The sequence below is a fragment of the Lonchura striata genome, chromosome 8 (genome assembly GCF_046129695.1).
Source record: "Lonchura striata isolate bLonStr1 chromosome 8, bLonStr1.mat, whole genome shotgun sequence".
Taxonomy (NCBI): domain Eukaryota; kingdom Metazoa; phylum Chordata; class Aves; order Passeriformes; family Estrildidae; genus Lonchura; species Lonchura striata.
In genome coordinates this window covers 23,520,656-23,538,019 of record NC_134610.1, presented here as the reverse complement: position 1 = coordinate 23,538,019, position 17,364 = coordinate 23,520,656, and the positions used below count along the sequence as shown (strand labels likewise).

Genomic DNA, 17,364 nt, shown 5'->3' with positions numbered 1-17,364 from the left:
AAGGTCTTACAGATGATTAAAATAATTGCTGAATCATACTTTGGATTATTTTCTGTCTGCAACCAAAAGTAAGAGATTTTTGATAGGACAGGATTTTTAAACTGTAACATTTTAGTACTCAATAATGATTTGTATGTACAACTTGTAAAAGAATTTTTGTTTCAGAACATTTTACTTCAGAGAACAAAAGCTACAATAGTGATGTTGAAATGAAATATGGAAAACAAAGGGACTAGGGGAGGTTATTTATGGTTTAAAATACATTGAAAAATAATAAATACTGAAGCTCTAAGGAGATTAAATTTTCAGATGAAAACGTTATCTTAGCTGAGTCAAGGATCTTGGTTGCTGGCCTTGAAATATGATACTTACACTTAAATGATTTAGTGTGACAGTCTCTAGCCTAGGTTTTCAAGATCACCAGTATTTTGTTTTTAAATTAATTAGGTACCTGTATGCTACAATTATTTTTAATAATTAGTTTTATTTTTATTTGGTGTGATTTATACCTTAATGTATTGTTAATATTGTTTGATGACAGAACTGTCATCTATTAGAAACAAACACATGAAGTGTATTTAGAATTCTTGATCAGTGAATTGTACTTGAGAGGGAATCTGTACCAATACTAAGCATGGGTTAGTTAGGAATATGATGAAATACTCTATCCTACCATATATATGACTAACTATTTCTGAAGCTTTTTCTGTTTACACCCCTGTGCCAGAGAACAGAACAGACTTTCTCTTGGTAATAAACTTAACTGGATTATGAAAGGGGTAATCTAGTGTTACTTGTGAATGCTGCACTCTTCTGGGGAGGATTACTGCTACTTTTAGTTTTAATGTTTGTGTCTTTCAGTGCTCCTGCCTAACAGAGTGGTAAGTATACACAAAATTCTGTGCTGCTTTGGTTCCAGGCAGGAAAAAGGATCTTGTGTTTGAAGTCTTTTGCTTCTGAAACCTGAGCATAGGTGAACTCTTGCCTGGAAAGAGCTGCTTTTGTGCACTGCTTTCTGAGCCAGCCTTTGGCCATCCAGAGTATCTGGGTGGTGAGGGATAAGAATATATATCAATTTATGTAGCTGAGAAAACAGAATTATTTTCTATATGAGTTACCCTAGATGCACTTTCCCCCCACCCCCAATTTCTTGTCTGCTGGTTTAGCACCATACCTTAAATAAAATAGGAACGTTCCCCCAGTATATGTAAAACTGTATTTTGTGTAGCTAGATGATGAGGTTTTTATTCTCTATGGCAAGTTAATATTTCAGGCTATTGGATTGTTCTTCAGGGATTTACCATGATTTTCTGTAGCTTGCACAAGACTAATGTTAACTGACTTTCCCCTGTAAAATAGTTTGAGTTGTGAAGGTATTGATGGACTAATATAGATAACATACAATCTTTGTATGAAGCTTTAGATCTGGATGCATGTGAAAGTGGAAAGGCTTCATTAGTCTCATTTGAACAGTCTGATGCCTTCCAGTGTTTCCATAACATTTTTTGTTGGCATCTATTTTGTTGAATCGTTGTATTTGAAGCAGTGGGCGCTGCTATAGCCATTGGAAAGTGAGGAGCTCTGGAACCAGTGTTTAGTAAGGCAGAGGAAATGTATTTGAAAATCATCTTAACCTCTGCTACAGATGCAATAATAAATCTACTTTAAAATAGAGAGCTTGCTTAACAAAATAATGAGTTGTTCCAAGTTGCTGTGCACAGACTGTGATATATTACCAACTTATTATTTCTGAGCTCTGTGGTGTGTCACGAATGCATTTATTTCTATATTAAGCAATGCCTCTGCAGTTTGCAACCTTGTTAGAACTGGTTGCTGGGTCATGCATTACAGCATTTTAAAACAGAAAACACAGTTTTAATAGTAAGGATTTGTTGCTGTCTAGTAACAATTTTGTCTCTTCTTTGTAGGTATGAAGCGTCCATTAAGTCCTGACCACATTGTTGAAGATGGGACTATGAATCAACCAGCTGTTCTACAGGCCTTTGAAGAAAAAGGACTGAGGAATGACAGACAGGATTACCAATTAAGCAAAGAAAAAAAGAAGATACTATTTTCCTTCTGTGAAGTGTGCAATATACAGCTGAACTCTGCAGCCCAAGCTCAAGTTCATTACAACGGGAAATCTCACTTGAAAAGAGTGAAGCAGCTAAATAATGGAAAGCTCCCTACAAGTACAGCTCCTGGCACTTTGTTTGCAAGTACAAGCACAGGTACATAATTAGATTGATATGTTGCATCTTGGTCAAGAATTCTAAGGAAGCTTTTAAACTGTACCTTCTGCATGTAACATAACCATTAAACTTAATATAGATTAATACTATTAGTTAATATTTTGCCACGTTCAGAATTACTGGTGTATTTCTTTACCCGTGAAGACAAGTGGTATTGAGGCAATATTCCATTATTCCAGGCAATATTCCATTATTCCAGGCAATATTCCATTATTCCAGGCAATATTCCATTATGTGTTAGATCTTGAGGTATGGTCTGTTTAAAAGTAACTCTTGTGAATCCAAATACTTAGACATTTTGTCATCTGCTTTTGTTCCCAAAAGAAAGTTCTGGAGGGATGCAACATGTACAGGAGAAACTTTTAAATGAAATCTAGTAATAGAATGATGGAGGAGGAGAGCTGGAATTTACAGGCCTGGCCCTTTGATTCTTTCTCCTTTCAGCCCTCTGTGTTTTAACCACTCTTATACATAGAATTGGTTAGGTTGGAGAAGACCTCTAAGAAAGAAGTATTTCAAAATAAGACTTTTACTTACTGGGAAAAACAGAAGTCTTGGGCAGAATGCATTTAGCATGCATAATGTAAAGATACAAAGCACATAATATGCTGTTCTGTTTTTTGGGGGTAGTTTGTTTCTTTTCATTTTAGTGTTAGTTCATAACTACTTGAGAAAAATCTAAAAGATCTCAGATCTTCATACAAGAAGTTTTCTCAGTTGTAATATTAGTATTTATTTGCTATGTTAATACACTGCCTTTGTTTTCTTTTATTTCATTTTGTATAGAAATAGTCAAGCTGCATTGAAAGGTTTTGCTTTTTCTTCTGATTTTGTTCCTTGTTACTTGAATATTACTTGTTTTGAAGTCTGTGGTACTGTTTTCTTTGACTTAGAACTAAACAGTATGAGAGTATCACTAGAGAGATGAAATTCCTATTGAAAAACATCTGGATTACTTAATTGTGAGCATTCTTAAAATAACTAATATCTGTGAGGCATTATGATTGATTTAAGATTGCTCTGTGTGTAGACCTACAATGCAAACATAAAAACATTTTTTATTTTTGTTGCTTTTTGTTATCTGAACTCCTTCATCTGATAACTTTGCTGTCATTCCTGGGGATCACAGCTGATGCTCTGGCATCATTACTCAAAGAATGCTCTGATGCTCAGAATACAATTATGCTTGATGGAGCACATGCTTTGGGGTTACTGCATAGCTTGGGAGTTAAAATTCATGTTTTTTTCTACCTTGTTTACCGATCTCTATATTAGACTATTAGTTGTATAGTAGTTATGCTGGTCTATCTAGTGCATGCTGAAATAAGCACTCTTTTTTCATAGCTGAGGGATATTGTGTTCATAGCATTTAAAAGAAAGAAATTCCTTATAATAGACAACTTATTATTACTGTGATTACATAAACAATTTATTATACTGTTTAAGAACCACTGTGAGAACAAGACTTACTAGATGTAGTTCTCAAAGAACATTTTCCAAAAATAACTAGAAATTAATTTTCTTATAAATAGACATTATCCAGGCTCAGTTTTAATCCATGTCCTCTGGAGTGTTATTACCTCTTGTAATGGAAGTCTTCCTTTCCCATTTCTTCAGCTAACATTGTAAACAGAACTAATTGTGCAGATGGTAAGAGAGTAATTATATTAATCTCACCTCACCAGTGAATAGACTTTATTCCACACACAAAGGAAGCAAATAGCCCCTCTGATACTTCGCTGTTATAGCTGCACCCTTCTAACAAAGCATCTAGTGAACAGTTCAGCACACCTTAGGAAACTTCCTGCAAGAGTTCCATCCAGTGTCAGGTTGGAGGTTTTCCTCTGTATTCAGTAGATGAATGTGAAAGCAATAATATTCCCACTGGAAAATGAGGTGACTGTAAAATATATGTGACTGTAAGTTTTCCTTGACACTTGAGAAACCAGGATTACAGACCTGCCAGAACTGTCTTGATTCTGTGTGACAGAATTGATGGATTGCTGACTCCAGTTCTCCCTGACACTTGGTGGACTTTGTTATAAATGGAGATGAGACATATTTTCATATTCATTCTGTTTTGTGATCCTTTATGACAGGTGGCCCTCAGTTGTTAATAAATGTCCATTAACTTTTGACTCCTATGTGCTTTACAACTATAAGCTCAAATTTGTTGCTCTTAAATTTTGCTGGTAATGATCCTTGTTGTACTACATTGGAGCATTTATTATGATTCGATACCTGGGATTCCAGGTCCTGGCAAGAATACCTTTAATTTTGTAGATGAAGGGCTTTTATATATTTAAAGTCTAAATATCATTTTAGAGATGTGTTTAAAGTTACTTTTTTATATTTAGAGTAAGGGTACAATTGTCGTATGATTTATAACATATTTTTCTAAAATGTTTCCTCTTTTCTAGTTTATCTTGCCTCACCTGTTATTGATATATACAAACTCTTTTGCTATTGTACCTCTACCTGCCATTTAAATTGCTTCCTAGCAAGTAAGATTTAATAGAAAGCAAAGATTTGGGAGCTGCTTTTCTTTATATTGCCACAATCAATAAATTAATGGGTTGCATTAGGCAACTTTGGTCATTTGATCCACTCATTAATACCTCCTTTAATTTACGTTGGTGTTGAAAACTGGAAAAAATGAGTATTCTATTTGGAAAATGCATTGCATACGGTGCAAAATGCACGCACACATATTGTTTATGTTAGTGCTTGTTTATTACCTGCCTTGCCCACCACGTCTCTGGCTGCAGTTTCAGTGCTGCCACTCCCAGGGCCATCCGACCCTTGTGCCAGGCATGCAGACGTAGAGACAGGCTGCTGTCAGCAGGAACTCGCACAAAACTCAGAAAATGCGTGTTTGTCTTGCGGCTTAAGTTGGAAATTATTTCACGTATTTCCTATGCAGAAAAAGGAAAAGAAAGGGCTGTTTCCTGCAGCCTTGGGGAGATGTATTTTGGAGCAGCCTGTTGAAAGCTTTCAGGAGCGTTCTGGGTACCTGAACTCCACCTGCCCTCGCTGAGCATCCGCCGCTCTCGGGGCCGGCACGGGCCGGGCTCGGCGCTGACCGAGGTCCGCTCGGGCCGCGCGCTGCCGGCGGGGCGATCGCTGCGGGGCCGCGCCGCCCGGCGCCACGCGGTGGCGCTGCCGCGCTGCCGCGGCCGGGCAGTGAGGGCGCTGCGGGCTGCTCCCGCCGCCGGCCGGGGGTCCCGGCATGGCCGCTGCTCCTCCGCGTCTGCCGCAGCTGACACCCGCTTTGCCCCACGGATCCTCGGTGCTTCCTCCATGGGGTGGTGTGTCCTGGTGAGTCTCCTGGTTCTCGCTCCTTTCCCCCATGGTAACATGGGAGCAGTCGGTGTAGTTTTAAGGGAGTTTGCTAGAAATGCCTATCGAAGTCCAGATTTTACAGATCTCTGGAAACGTGTAGGGAAGTTTCATTTTTGTTACAGAAAATGTCCGGATTTAAGAGTGGGCAAAGGAGAACCCCTTTTCCCTGGGTCCTAGACTGTTAAAGGCACATGTACTTTAGGGCTCTCATTAACGCCCGTGTGATCTTCCTGCAGGTCCGGCTGGAGGTGTGATTGGGATGTCAGGATGCAGTGTGTCCTCGTAGCAGCTCTGCCTTCTTGTTCTTGAAATCTCTGACTTTGTGACAGTTTGGAAATGCTTTAGGACCCTATACCATGACTCTTTGTAAGGAATAGTGCTACAAGTTTTTCTGTGGACGCTGCAATACTGAGGAAATTATCACAGGTTATCACAGGTTGGTTTCCTGAGGTGTTATAAACACACAGTTTTGTGATCTGGTTCACAGCAATGACAGCCAGGGATTTGTTAATACAGCAAAATAAATATGTAAATTACTAGACTTCTGTTGTGTTTGTGACTTAAACAGGTCACAAAAAGGGCCTGGCAGTGGCAGGGAGACGGTAAAACAGCACTTTTGGGCATGGGAGAAGGACATGGGACTATGGACAAGGCAGAGCTTCTTCCACTTTTGGCAGCAGAGATTAGAGCTTCTTTATCTCTTTGTCTAGTGCCATATAAATTTGTACATCTAGGCAACCTACCAAGTTAATGGAAGCAGGGAGGTTTGCAATTAAAGAACTCAGATTACTCTTGATAGGATCCATGGACTGTATCGCTTACTTGCATATTTGTTTCAAAAAAAAAAAAAATAGAGATAGCGTGTGTAGTATCTTCAGCCAAAGAATTAAAGAGACTATTGATAGACGTTGAGAAATTACACTGAAAATATTCCAGATAGCCTTTGATCTGACCAATGATGGTTGGTTACAACAGGATGAATCTGCAGTGCACTGCTCTCATTTCAGTGGAGTTTTTCCTTGTTTTATGTCAGATGAATCTAAACCTAAATGCAGGTTTTTGTATGTAGGTTTTAATCTTTATATGGGCCAAGACTGCCTTTCTGACAGGTAACTTAGTTGCCATCTGAGATTGCTTTGTGCCAACATAATGGAGTACAGAACTTTTGCTTACTTTAAGCCTCTTGATCTAGGTTCTCAATTCCTTCTCAATGTTTCTTTCATTAATCTAAAAAGACAAGAATAATCCAATTTTTATTGCAGAAGATCTTTATGAATTATTCTAGCAAGTACTCAGAGGAATGCAAAGCAGTAACTAAAAGTATATTAAAGTTTGTGACCCGAGTCCTATTAAATGTATGCATGCGTAGCTACAGAATTAGTACACAAGTCTGTAGAGAGCACTGTGAGCTTACTCTGTGTTGGCCAAAACCATTTTTAGATTTAGCAGAAGGTGAGCACTTGTTCTGTCTTCCACATCTGCTGCTACAGCCTGACCTTTCACAAAGCAGTTTCAGGAGAGCTGCTTCTGTGGGGCCACAAAGTGGAGCAACTCCTCAGGGCTTCCCCTCTGTCCCCTCGTGAAGCAGGAGGTTGCTTCATGCTTTGCTGTCCTACTCTAGGAAAAATCCATTTTTCTATTTGTAAAAAATTCTGCTCTCACTAAAAATCAAAACTGCATCCAATAGAATAGAAATAATAACAGAAAGAGTTATATGACCATAATGAAATGTAGCTTAGTGAACTGCTGAGAAAGTCTTAGTATTTCACTTCTTGCTACAGGGTATGTTGACTTTTTTCTTATTCAGTGGTCTCTTGAACAAGATGACATTTGGTAGATGGTACCACATTCTTTGCATCGCTTGAGTCTCTTCCACCATTTACTTAAGAGATAGGTAATAGTATGTAACGTTTTTCTTACAGTATGAAATATATTTAGTATAAGCAATTGCTGTTTTTTCTTTTGCAGAAGTGATTGTAGAAACACAGAATTAAAAAATTTCCTAATTCCCTAATGGCAAATTGAAAACTATAACTCTTTTGAAGTAGATAAGAGTTATCAGACCAGTTATTCATTTCTACACTCCATTCTCTTGGAGGTGAGGAATACATGAGTGACATTAAGCAAGCAAATAAAGTATGTACCTATTATGGGAAAAAATGGTTTGCAGGCAGTGGTCCTTTGGGTGGAATGTGGAAAGATTCCAAAATAAAATTGGACAGTACATTCGGGACCCTTTGCCACTACTTTGCATAGATGTATTCTTGTAGCAAAATGCCCTCCTGGACAGTTTAACCTCTCTTCAAGGGTGGGTATGCTGTGGTAAAAAAAAGCAGCATTTAAAGCATCAGAAAATCGGATGTTTTAGAGTCTAGGACCAAAAATACAGCTGCTCATCAGCCATGGTTTCAAGCTGAGAATGACTGCAGGAGTGGTGGTGACACAACTTCTGCTTCAGTTGGGAGCATGTCCCTTGTCCTTTAACCACTTCAGGCATGGCCTGGAGAGTGTTTTAAATCAGCTGAGTTGATGCTGCTGCGAGAATTTCTTCACTGTCTCTCTGAAGGATGTGATCTACAGCTTAGAGGTGTAGAAAGCTGAGATGAAAAGGGATCTATAAATTCATACATTTTTATTCATGTGCATTTCTGGCCATGATTTCTGCATTAAAAATACTGGAAGAAACAAAATAATGAAGTCAGGTTTGCTTATTATTTTTACTTCGTAAAAGGAAAACTGACATCTTCTCTGTACAATAATTTTTCTCATTTGGGATCAGATCCTGTCAAAATTTCTCTGATAGTTATCTCATGACCCAGCAGTATATTTGGGTAACTGCACAGGAAATAAAATAAAAAACTCCTGTCTTTCCATTTCTTCAAAGCCTAGTTATAGTTACATCTGTCTTATGCTGTGTATCTCTGGCTGTGAGCATGCACAGCAAAACATGCTCTCTTACCTTTCTGGGGAAGGAAAACCTATGAAGTACCTGAAAAGATAAAAAAGATGTATGCTGCAAGAAGTCCATGTGGGAGTAGGGATAGCAGGAATTTAATAAGCCATGGATATTTTTCATAGTAAGTAATTTTAAATTACTGCTCTTTTGAAAGAATGAAGGCATTAGTCATGCAGTGTCATGCTTTTAATGATATTTTTGTTTTGGTAAAAAATATTTAATCTGCTAGACTGTGCAGGTCTTTGTTGGGTCAGCATTCTAAATGTTTTCACCCAAATATTTATTATGCTTTTTAATGGATATCCTGTTTTTTACTATGTAATAGACTGTTGTATGGTTAAAAATTACTTATTTCATGTCCATAATTTTGAAGTAATCTTATTTAGAAAAGCTGTAAGGTGTCATTAATTTTTATTGCTGGATTCCCCCCCCTCTCCCCCCAATAATGAACCTCTTCACAATACAGGCTGCTCATTCTCCTCTGTCTCGTGTTCGTTGTAGAAAAGACAGGGCTATTTTTAACATTTACACAGTCTAGATAGACGATTCCTCGTTCTGTGTGGTTTGGAGCTGAAGCTGTAGAGCCTTTCATAATCATATCCTTTTATTTTTTTATGGTTTGCTTGAATTTGATCTCTGTAGCTGATTCCATGCATTGATAATGAAGGCTTGGGTTGCCTGATTCTCAGCATAAATTCAGGCAGACTTCTAGTTTGACAGTGCTCTGTGTTTCGGTACGCATGAAGATACAGAACTGAAATTGCTTTGCTTTCTTTACAAATGACTCAGAGTGTGCTTGTCCTTCCCTAAAATGTTGCCAGCGTGTGAAGGATTTTCAATGAGCAGTGCAATAAGCCGGCATCTGGGAAGGTTTGAGGCTGCTCTGGTATAGCAGTGAACTGTCACACAGATGATCAGGGCTGGAGCCAACACTCTGTAGCACCGTAGATCATATTGGTCACATACTGGAAGTTTTGTTTATGTAACTTGGTTGCTGTTTAACCTGCTTAAATAGTATTGCCATAATGTGGAGTGGGCTTCCCAGTAGAGGTGAGTCTGTTTTTTATTATTCAACTTCACTAAGTTGCTTTGTGCTATGACATTAAGAGTGGATGCTTACATGTTTGGCATTATTGCTATGTGCAGTGCATTTCTGTTTTAGTTATTCCAGTGGAAAGGATAATAAAAAAGGCAAGGCATATAATGCATCTTTTTCTTCTCATTTCAGTATAAAAAATTACTAAATATGTGGCAAGCTCCCTTTCCTTGCTTGCTGTTTGCAGAGGGCATCTGTCCAGTAGGTGACTTCCTATGCATTTTAAATGTTTTTTTGAATGTCAGTGATGCTGTGTTACTGTTGTAGAAAGAAGCTTATTAGCAGTGTGAATAAATACCTCTTACCGGAGCTTGCTTTCTGGCTTGTTAAATCTCAAAGTATAGTTACGATGATGTGTGAAACACAAGAGCTGTCGGATTCTCCAGGTAAACTAAAAAAGTAAAGACTGAAATAAATTGTATACTGGATTTGACATAATAGATATGTCTGTCATTGTTAATATTAAAAGTTATGATCTGTCATGCCCAGAACAGCTTCCAGTAATTCATTTGCACTGACAGCTTTCTTTGAGAAGGGTATAAAATTACTGTTGCTTCTCCCTAACCAGTTAAATTTGAGATTTAGTGCACCAAGTTTTATTTAAGGGAACAGATAGTGTGCTAAAGGTAGCTTGTGTAGTTCTAGTAGCAAATCTTTAAGCTTGAAAGGATTATCATAAACTAAACAGACTTGGTATTTGTGTGTTTAAAAAAAAGGGCTTTTATTGAGAATATCACCTCTAGCAGAACAAAATAAAATAGTTCAGCTGAGTTACTTATTAAGCACTGCTGTTATGCAAATATTGAGTTGGTGAGGTGAGACCTCCTATGATTATATTTGTATATGCTGATAGTATTTTTTAAATAGAACAAGGAAAACTGTTGAAAAATATTTATTGTTTTTCTTGCTTGCTACAGAAATGTCTGTGCTTACTGTGTAAAGACTGCTGTGGTTTTGGTTGTTTTTTTTTTTTTTTTCCTTCTGAGGAACTAGGACAGCTCATGCTTTTTCCTGCTAAATATATTTATGAGGCAGCTGTTTTATAGCTTTCAGCTCCAAAGTTATAGATAAGTGTGTATTTGTTTGACAGAAGATTCGAGAATTTCCATTTATTGCCAGTACATGTAAAGCTTGGCTAAGCAGACTGCATCAGGAGCACACACCATTTGTATTAGCCAATCTGTCTTTGCAAGTCCCAGGGCCACTATCTTGCTAGAAGCCACTGTGTGCTTTTGAAAGCATGAAATTAGTTTTATACTGAGCACATAGTTTCTCATTTAGCAGTTCTTTTTATGGTAATGGTCAATTATGGTTCAGTGCCAGAATTTTGGTGTTCTGTCAAAGCTGATAGCTTTTGCTAAGGTGTTCTTTGGAGATAAAGACAAACAAAATCCAAAAAAAACATCCCCAACAAAAATGCAGTTTGTGGTGGGGATCCTAGGGAGATGCACATAAAAGAAAGTTCTCCTGAATGACCTAAGTCTTGACATTCCTGATAGCATTTTGGAATTATTTTGTTGTAGTATTTCAGAAAACATTTGTTATTCATGACATGAAATTATTAAATTAATCGTCACCTTTTTATACTTAATAAGTTTTTGTTTGCTCTTTTTTTTTTTTTCCTGTGACATGTAAAATTGCTATCTCTCAATGCTAATTTTCTCTATGTGCTTATTTAATGATTAAGGTCAAAATACATGTGAAAAAATGTATATAATGCACCCTAAACATTCAGGGTGATTTTTAGATAGCTGCTTTACAAGCTTTTCCCTTTTTTTAGGAATCTATAGAAGTCAAAATAAGTTGTTATTCAAGCCTTTGTAAAACCCTTTTTAATACATACTATTCATAAATTGATGAACCAACTTATTTTTAACCTGTGTCTCGCTCTTGGCAGGTTTTTGTTGTTTTTCTAACTATGCCAGATTTGTGACTCTTCCTCACTAGGAGCTGTGCTTGATGAAAGGTTAAGGTGGTTAACATTGTGCACTTCACTTGGGTTACTCTGTCTAGCCTAAATTCCTCTCTCTTGTATATAGGCAATTTAAAATTGTGTTGTTTGAAATCTAGGTCTTCACAATTCTGATTTGATCCTGAAATAAGCATTTTTTTTAATGATACAATATTTGCTTCTTTACTCAGCTCTGTCTGCAAGGAGCAAAATTTGATGTTGCTTTGTTTTTTGTGCAAGATGATGTTGGCTCTAGAGCTGGTAGTGTTTCTTCTAAGTGCTGAGGAGAGATTCTGTTCCACCTACTGTTATGCCTTCCTGGGATAAGAAAAAGCTGGAGGTCATAGTTCCATAAGTTAAGTTAAGAAGTAACGTGAGCTGGTGTACCTGTTTTTTCTTACTCCATCATCATGGAGGAGAAGAAGTAGAAGCTATGGAGAAGACTGCCCTTTGTCACAGGCACTTGGAAAGCACAGCAGTCCTACTGCAACAAAGCTCCCTTTTCAAAACCATGTTTGGATGCTTCTATAGTCATGCAAGAGATGCATACTGGCAGCTTAAATATATATTGTTATCATTTTAGTACCTTTGAGTAAATTTGCTTGCTACTTTCCAGTGTGTGTTTAAAGATTACCAGGCAGAAAATATTATGAACATTTGGAAAACAATGTGTGTGACATGTTGCTAGCATGGCATATAAAATTTGTTTTATTTCTCTAAGTGCTTGAGCTAGAGTGCCTTTCTTTGTCCTTTTGTTCTTTGGAAATTCTTTGTATCATTTTGGATATTAGCTTGCCAAATTTCAATCTGGTTCGTTCTTTGTTCAAAGATGGTTTTTGCAAAGTCCTTTTACCCTTAAAGATCTTGCATTTTCTCCAAGTGCCTTTATTTTATGTTTCTTCTCCTGCCATTTCATATTGGTAGTTCAAGTGAGGGGCAAGATTTGATGTGTTGTGCTGGACAAAACCACTTCTGCTGTGGAGCTCTATTGCTTCTGTATCCATTCTCTAGCTATTTCTGTATCATATTGTCAGTTATCACTGTGGCACTGTGATTTTAATTTCTTCTCCTTTGGAAGACATCACTGTTAAGGTATGGTGATCTGCATTTTGGGAGTTTTCAGGAGGTAGCAGCTTCTCTACTGCCAAGATTACAAAGAAATTCTGAAGAAGAAGACACTAAGCTAAAAGGAAAAGAAATTATTGGGGAAGTGGTATGTTGTGAGCAAATCCATGTTAGTCACTTGACTCTGGGATCCAAGTATAGCTAGGCTTTTGGTGGAAATTTTGAATTTTGCTTTTTTTTTTAGTGGAGGTCACTGATGAATCCTGCCAGAGGAGCTGAGTGCACTGAGAGCTGTAGTTCACTGTAGCAGCCCTGTTGAAGCTTTACTACTGAAGCTCAGGTTTATATGTTTTTTCCTGTCTGTAGGTTAAAGAGCCAGAGATGTTCTGGAGGTCTCACCCAGAATGTTCAGCCAAGAAATTATTATTTTTTTAAATATACTTTCTGTTCTGTTGGATTTTGAGCAGTGCTCATAACATGAATCTGAAGAGAAAATAAACTGAGTAACTTCCCTCTTTCACATATGATTTTTTGTTCCTGTAAGGATGTTTTTAAAATTATTTTTTAGTTGGAAGTGAGGAAAGCTGGGTGTGTTTTGATCTCCAGAGGTGTAAGGAGAGTACAGGAGAGTACTTTTGTTTTGACACCAGCAGTCAGGGCAGATGAAAGGCTGAATTCCTTAGCCTTGGGTAGGTTCAAGAACTACACTGAAGTGTTTGTGTCTCTGACTGAGCAGTGCACATCTTGGGAGGAGATGAGAAGTCTTTTTAATACTCTGTGAATAGAGGAATACAGCTTCCTTAAGGCTTGAGGCTTTAAAATTCATATAGTGTGCTGCAGGAGCTACCTGAGGAAAGGGATATGACTATGAGAGATGAGTGGACAAAATCTTCCCTTTAAGCAACTTGTGAAACTGTCAGACTTTGGGCAAGATTTTGTGTTACGATGCATTTGGTAATACCATTTGTTAGTGTATGGGTTGCTCTAGATGGTGTAGGAGATCTGTGTTCAGATCACCTGTGTTCAGGTGATGAAAGGATGTTTCCATGTCAAGGGACTTTTGAGGTTACTGGGGTGTATTAAATTTTGGATTTTTTTGCTTGGCTTTGCTAGCTGTTCACATTGGTACTGTTTATATTTTTACTGAGGTAGAAAAGACAGAGCAGGTCTCTGGTGTGGGAGTTTCCCTTTCGCTCCTTTCAAGCATTCTGTGATGGCAGAAGTTGAAACACAGTACCTGGATTTGTAACTTCCACCTGGGGGTCTCCATTTACTTCAGGATATTTCATAGTAGGGGTAGAGAGATGAAGGGGAGGTAAGAAATCCATGTAGGGAGTTCTTAAAATTGTCTGTTTTTCTGCTCAAGCTGGATTCAAAAGTTTCATACATGTGCGTCTCCTCTGGCTCAGCCTTGAGTATTTGCAGTGATGACATCTGGAGATGTTTTTGTGACCGAACATTTAAATATGAGCAGAAATTGAGGTGTTTTTTTTAACAGGTGATCAAACTTAGGTGGAACATGGAAAAAATAAGGAGGTGAGGAAGATTCATAGGCTTTAGAGTGGCACATCTGGATAAAGAGTCACAGAAATCACTTCATCAAGAAAAAACAGCCTATTTGGAAAGGACAGAAGATTACTGTTAGGAATTGCAGTTCATGTATTGTGGCCAGGTTTGGTAGTGGTACCATTTGAGCCTAATGCATCTCTAGTAAGGTTTTGAATAGTAAAAATTGATCTATTAAGTAATCATTGTAGTAACCTCTTTTTTAAGGAAACACAAACAGCACTTAGCTCCTGTGTACCCAAGTTACTTTTGAAAATAAGATTTAACCTTCTCAGTCACTTTGGCTACTGAGTTAAAGATAAGACTTTGAGAAAAGCCAAAGCTGAAACACCAGGAGTGTATTGACTGGGGAGCAAATTGTTATGAAAACAGCCTCAGATTCTGGATATTTTAAATATGGTTATAAAGAATGGAAAGTGGTATAGTTCCAGATTTATTCTTGATATCTATTGACAGAAACAAGGACAAATCTGGCAGAAACAAACAAAAATATTGTTGTCCTTTTATTTTATCAGCTACAAACATTTACTCATTTTAATAATTCACCCTATCTAATAAGTATTTCTCCTTCAAGGGAAAATTGTCTTTTCTTTCAATCTTCCTCCAAACAAACAAGGCAACTGTTTCAGAGATTTTCAGACTACCTTTGCAGAAAAAAATATTTGAGTTGATATTGTTGGGTAAAGGGTATATTAGACTTCTACTCTGGTTATTAGTTATTGCATGGTATCTATGCTTACCGTGTTTGTGGGATTTTTTTTTTTTTTTTTTTGCTTAAATTCTTGGTAGGTGGTGGAATGCCAGGCACATACTTTGCCTTAGAATCCAGTTTAATGGATTTTTACAGTTTTGCTTCAAAAATACTTGTTATGATTATCCAGACATGAAATCAGTGGATGAATTGGGCAGATAAATCTATCTGTATTTTTAAAGTATTTCTACTTTATACTGCTTTCCTCATTTGGAAACTTGGTGTTGCTTTGATCAATGGCACATTACCCTGACAGCTTCAAGTCATCCCTTTGCAAGGTTGATGCAAAGCATCAAATCTGTTTTAACTGCTTTAAATAACCAAGATAAGAATCCTAATCTCAGGAATTGTCATTCATTAATTGAATATCTGCAGAGTGGAGAGCAGGGCTGTGTTGTTTCTGCTGCTTGCAGCTTGGCAGTCTGAGTCTCCTCCATCCTGTGCCCAGGGTGATCAGCCGTGCACTGTGCACAGGGAGCTGCTCTGGCCCCTCTCACGGGCACCTGCCGAGCCCGTTCAACACTGACCCCTCTGTGCAAAAGCAAACTGCTGGAGCAACACTAGGAGTTTAGAAATACATGGGAGTCTGAACGAAAAATGGCAATTTTTATTCTGTCTTGAGTGGTCAAGTACATGTAGCTGGAAATTACTTATCCTAAAATGTGTCAAAATAGCAGCTTTTAGTAGGCAGCTGAGTGATGATAAATGGCAAGGAAGTGCTGTGCTATTGTGCTACCTGGCCTGGAATTGAAATCCTTTTACTCAGTATATTATTTTCTAGGCCATCTATTGCATGAACATGCTGTATACTGCCTACTTTTAATAGAGTTCTTGGGTCAGGAGAAATTGTTATGCAAAGTCAAGGTTTCAGGAGTTGCATAGCTGGTAGAACAGCCAGTGACAGTGCAGGCACACAGAGGAGGAGCCTTTGAGGAACTATAATAACTTAGAAACTTTTTTCCCGTCTTCTTTTCCCTTTGATGTTCTTGCTGGATGCTAGTAGAACACGATGGTACTGCTGTGGTGTGGAGCAATCAGCTGCCAGCACAAAGCGAAGTCTGAAGGGACATCTACCAATTAACTGAAAATAATGAGAAAATTATTATTGTTACCCTAATCAAAGCTAACTTGTTACCAAGAAATTTGGAAGTCAGCACATGTGTAAGCCACATATGGTCTAGTATGATAGTTCTGGTATAAACAAAGTCAGAATCAATGCATCCACTGGGGCTCACAGACTCTGAGGGCTGAAGGAATCGCCAAGCCTTATCATTCTACAATACTGGACAAAATAATCTCTGGTATTAATTCCTTTAGGAGAAGAAATTGCTTTCCCAAATATGCAGGTGTTTGCTGTTAAGTCAAATAAATCTGCAATTGAACTAGAACACATTATTTAGTGACACATTCAAGTTCAGTTTAAGGACTTCAGGATGTGATGAATTTGCCTGTTAAGCTCTTGAATTGTTTAAATAAACCTTCACCCTTGCAGTTAAGAACTGTATCTTATTGCCAATTGAAATTTTCTAATTATGTGCTAGGAGGTCCCTTTTCCTCTCTGCTATTAAAGAATCTCCAAGATCAGATACATTCTCCTAGTAAAATGGCAGGGAATCTTCATTTCAAGTCCAACCCTGTTTGTATGAAGGATGCAATTACAAGCAGAGATTGTGTAACATTTGAAAAGGTTATGTATTACTTTTTTAATAACATGATTTTACATCAGTGACTCGCCGATGAATCAGGAGGACAGCTTTGCCCCCGCAGCCGTGGACTGTTGGGTCCTGGTGTTTAAAGTCTGCATGACACACTTGTAACTGGAACAAATACTCTTTCAGCCAGGAGTGAGTTCATAAAGCTCTCTTTCTTTGCATCAAGTTAGAACCATGATACAGATACTGCTCAAGATTTTCTGGGCTTCTGTTGTCTTTTCCTCTCCTCTAGTTATTTTCAGCTGGCAGGATCAAGATTTTCTCTGTGAAAGGAGAGTAATTTTCCAGTTCAAATTCCTTGCTTATGGTATGGGCTGCTTATTTTGCTCTTTTTTACAGAGTTGGCCTCTGTTCCTAATACTGTATTTTAAATACTGCAAGGCAGCTATGTAGCAACTCTGTGTCCGCTGCTTGGTACCATCTGGGATGTGAGGGGAACTTTGTCACTCAAAGTTATTTTACCAGTTCAAAAAGAAAATATGCTTAATATTGATGTAGGGTTTGTATTGGCATAGCTTTATCTGAGTTCCTGTACATAATGTTTCCTAATTTTCTTGGTTGTAGTTTCAAAAGCTTTCATTGATCTAAAGCATACTTTTGGTGAAAACAGAAAGTGGAGAATGGAGAATCTACCTAGCTTGTAAAGATACTGTGTACATGATTTTGTGACAGA

The 17,364-nt window shown here is 37.8% G+C and overlaps 1 protein-coding gene across 13 annotated transcripts in view; it reads left to right on the top strand.

The window, feature by feature from the left end:
- The window catches only part of ZNF385B (zinc finger protein 385B), a 155,908-nt gene that overhangs the window by 28,766 nt on the left and 109,778 nt on the right, over positions 1-17,364 (top strand). For 8 of the 13 annotated variants that reach the window (XM_021552492.3, XM_077785103.1, XM_031505402.2 and 5 more), the window contains one exon: positions 1,929-2,231. In XM_021552492.3, coding sequence (XP_021408167.1) covers positions 1,931-2,231 — 301 coding nt within the window. In that variant the 5' untranslated portion in view covers positions 1,929-1,930. Of the gene's footprint in view, positions 1-1,928; positions 2,232-5,830; positions 6,031-7,665; positions 8,672-8,813; positions 9,601-17,364 lie in introns of those variants that run through there. The other 5 variants (XM_077785105.1, XM_031505404.2, XM_021552499.2 and 2 more) reach the window with 5 other exon arrangements.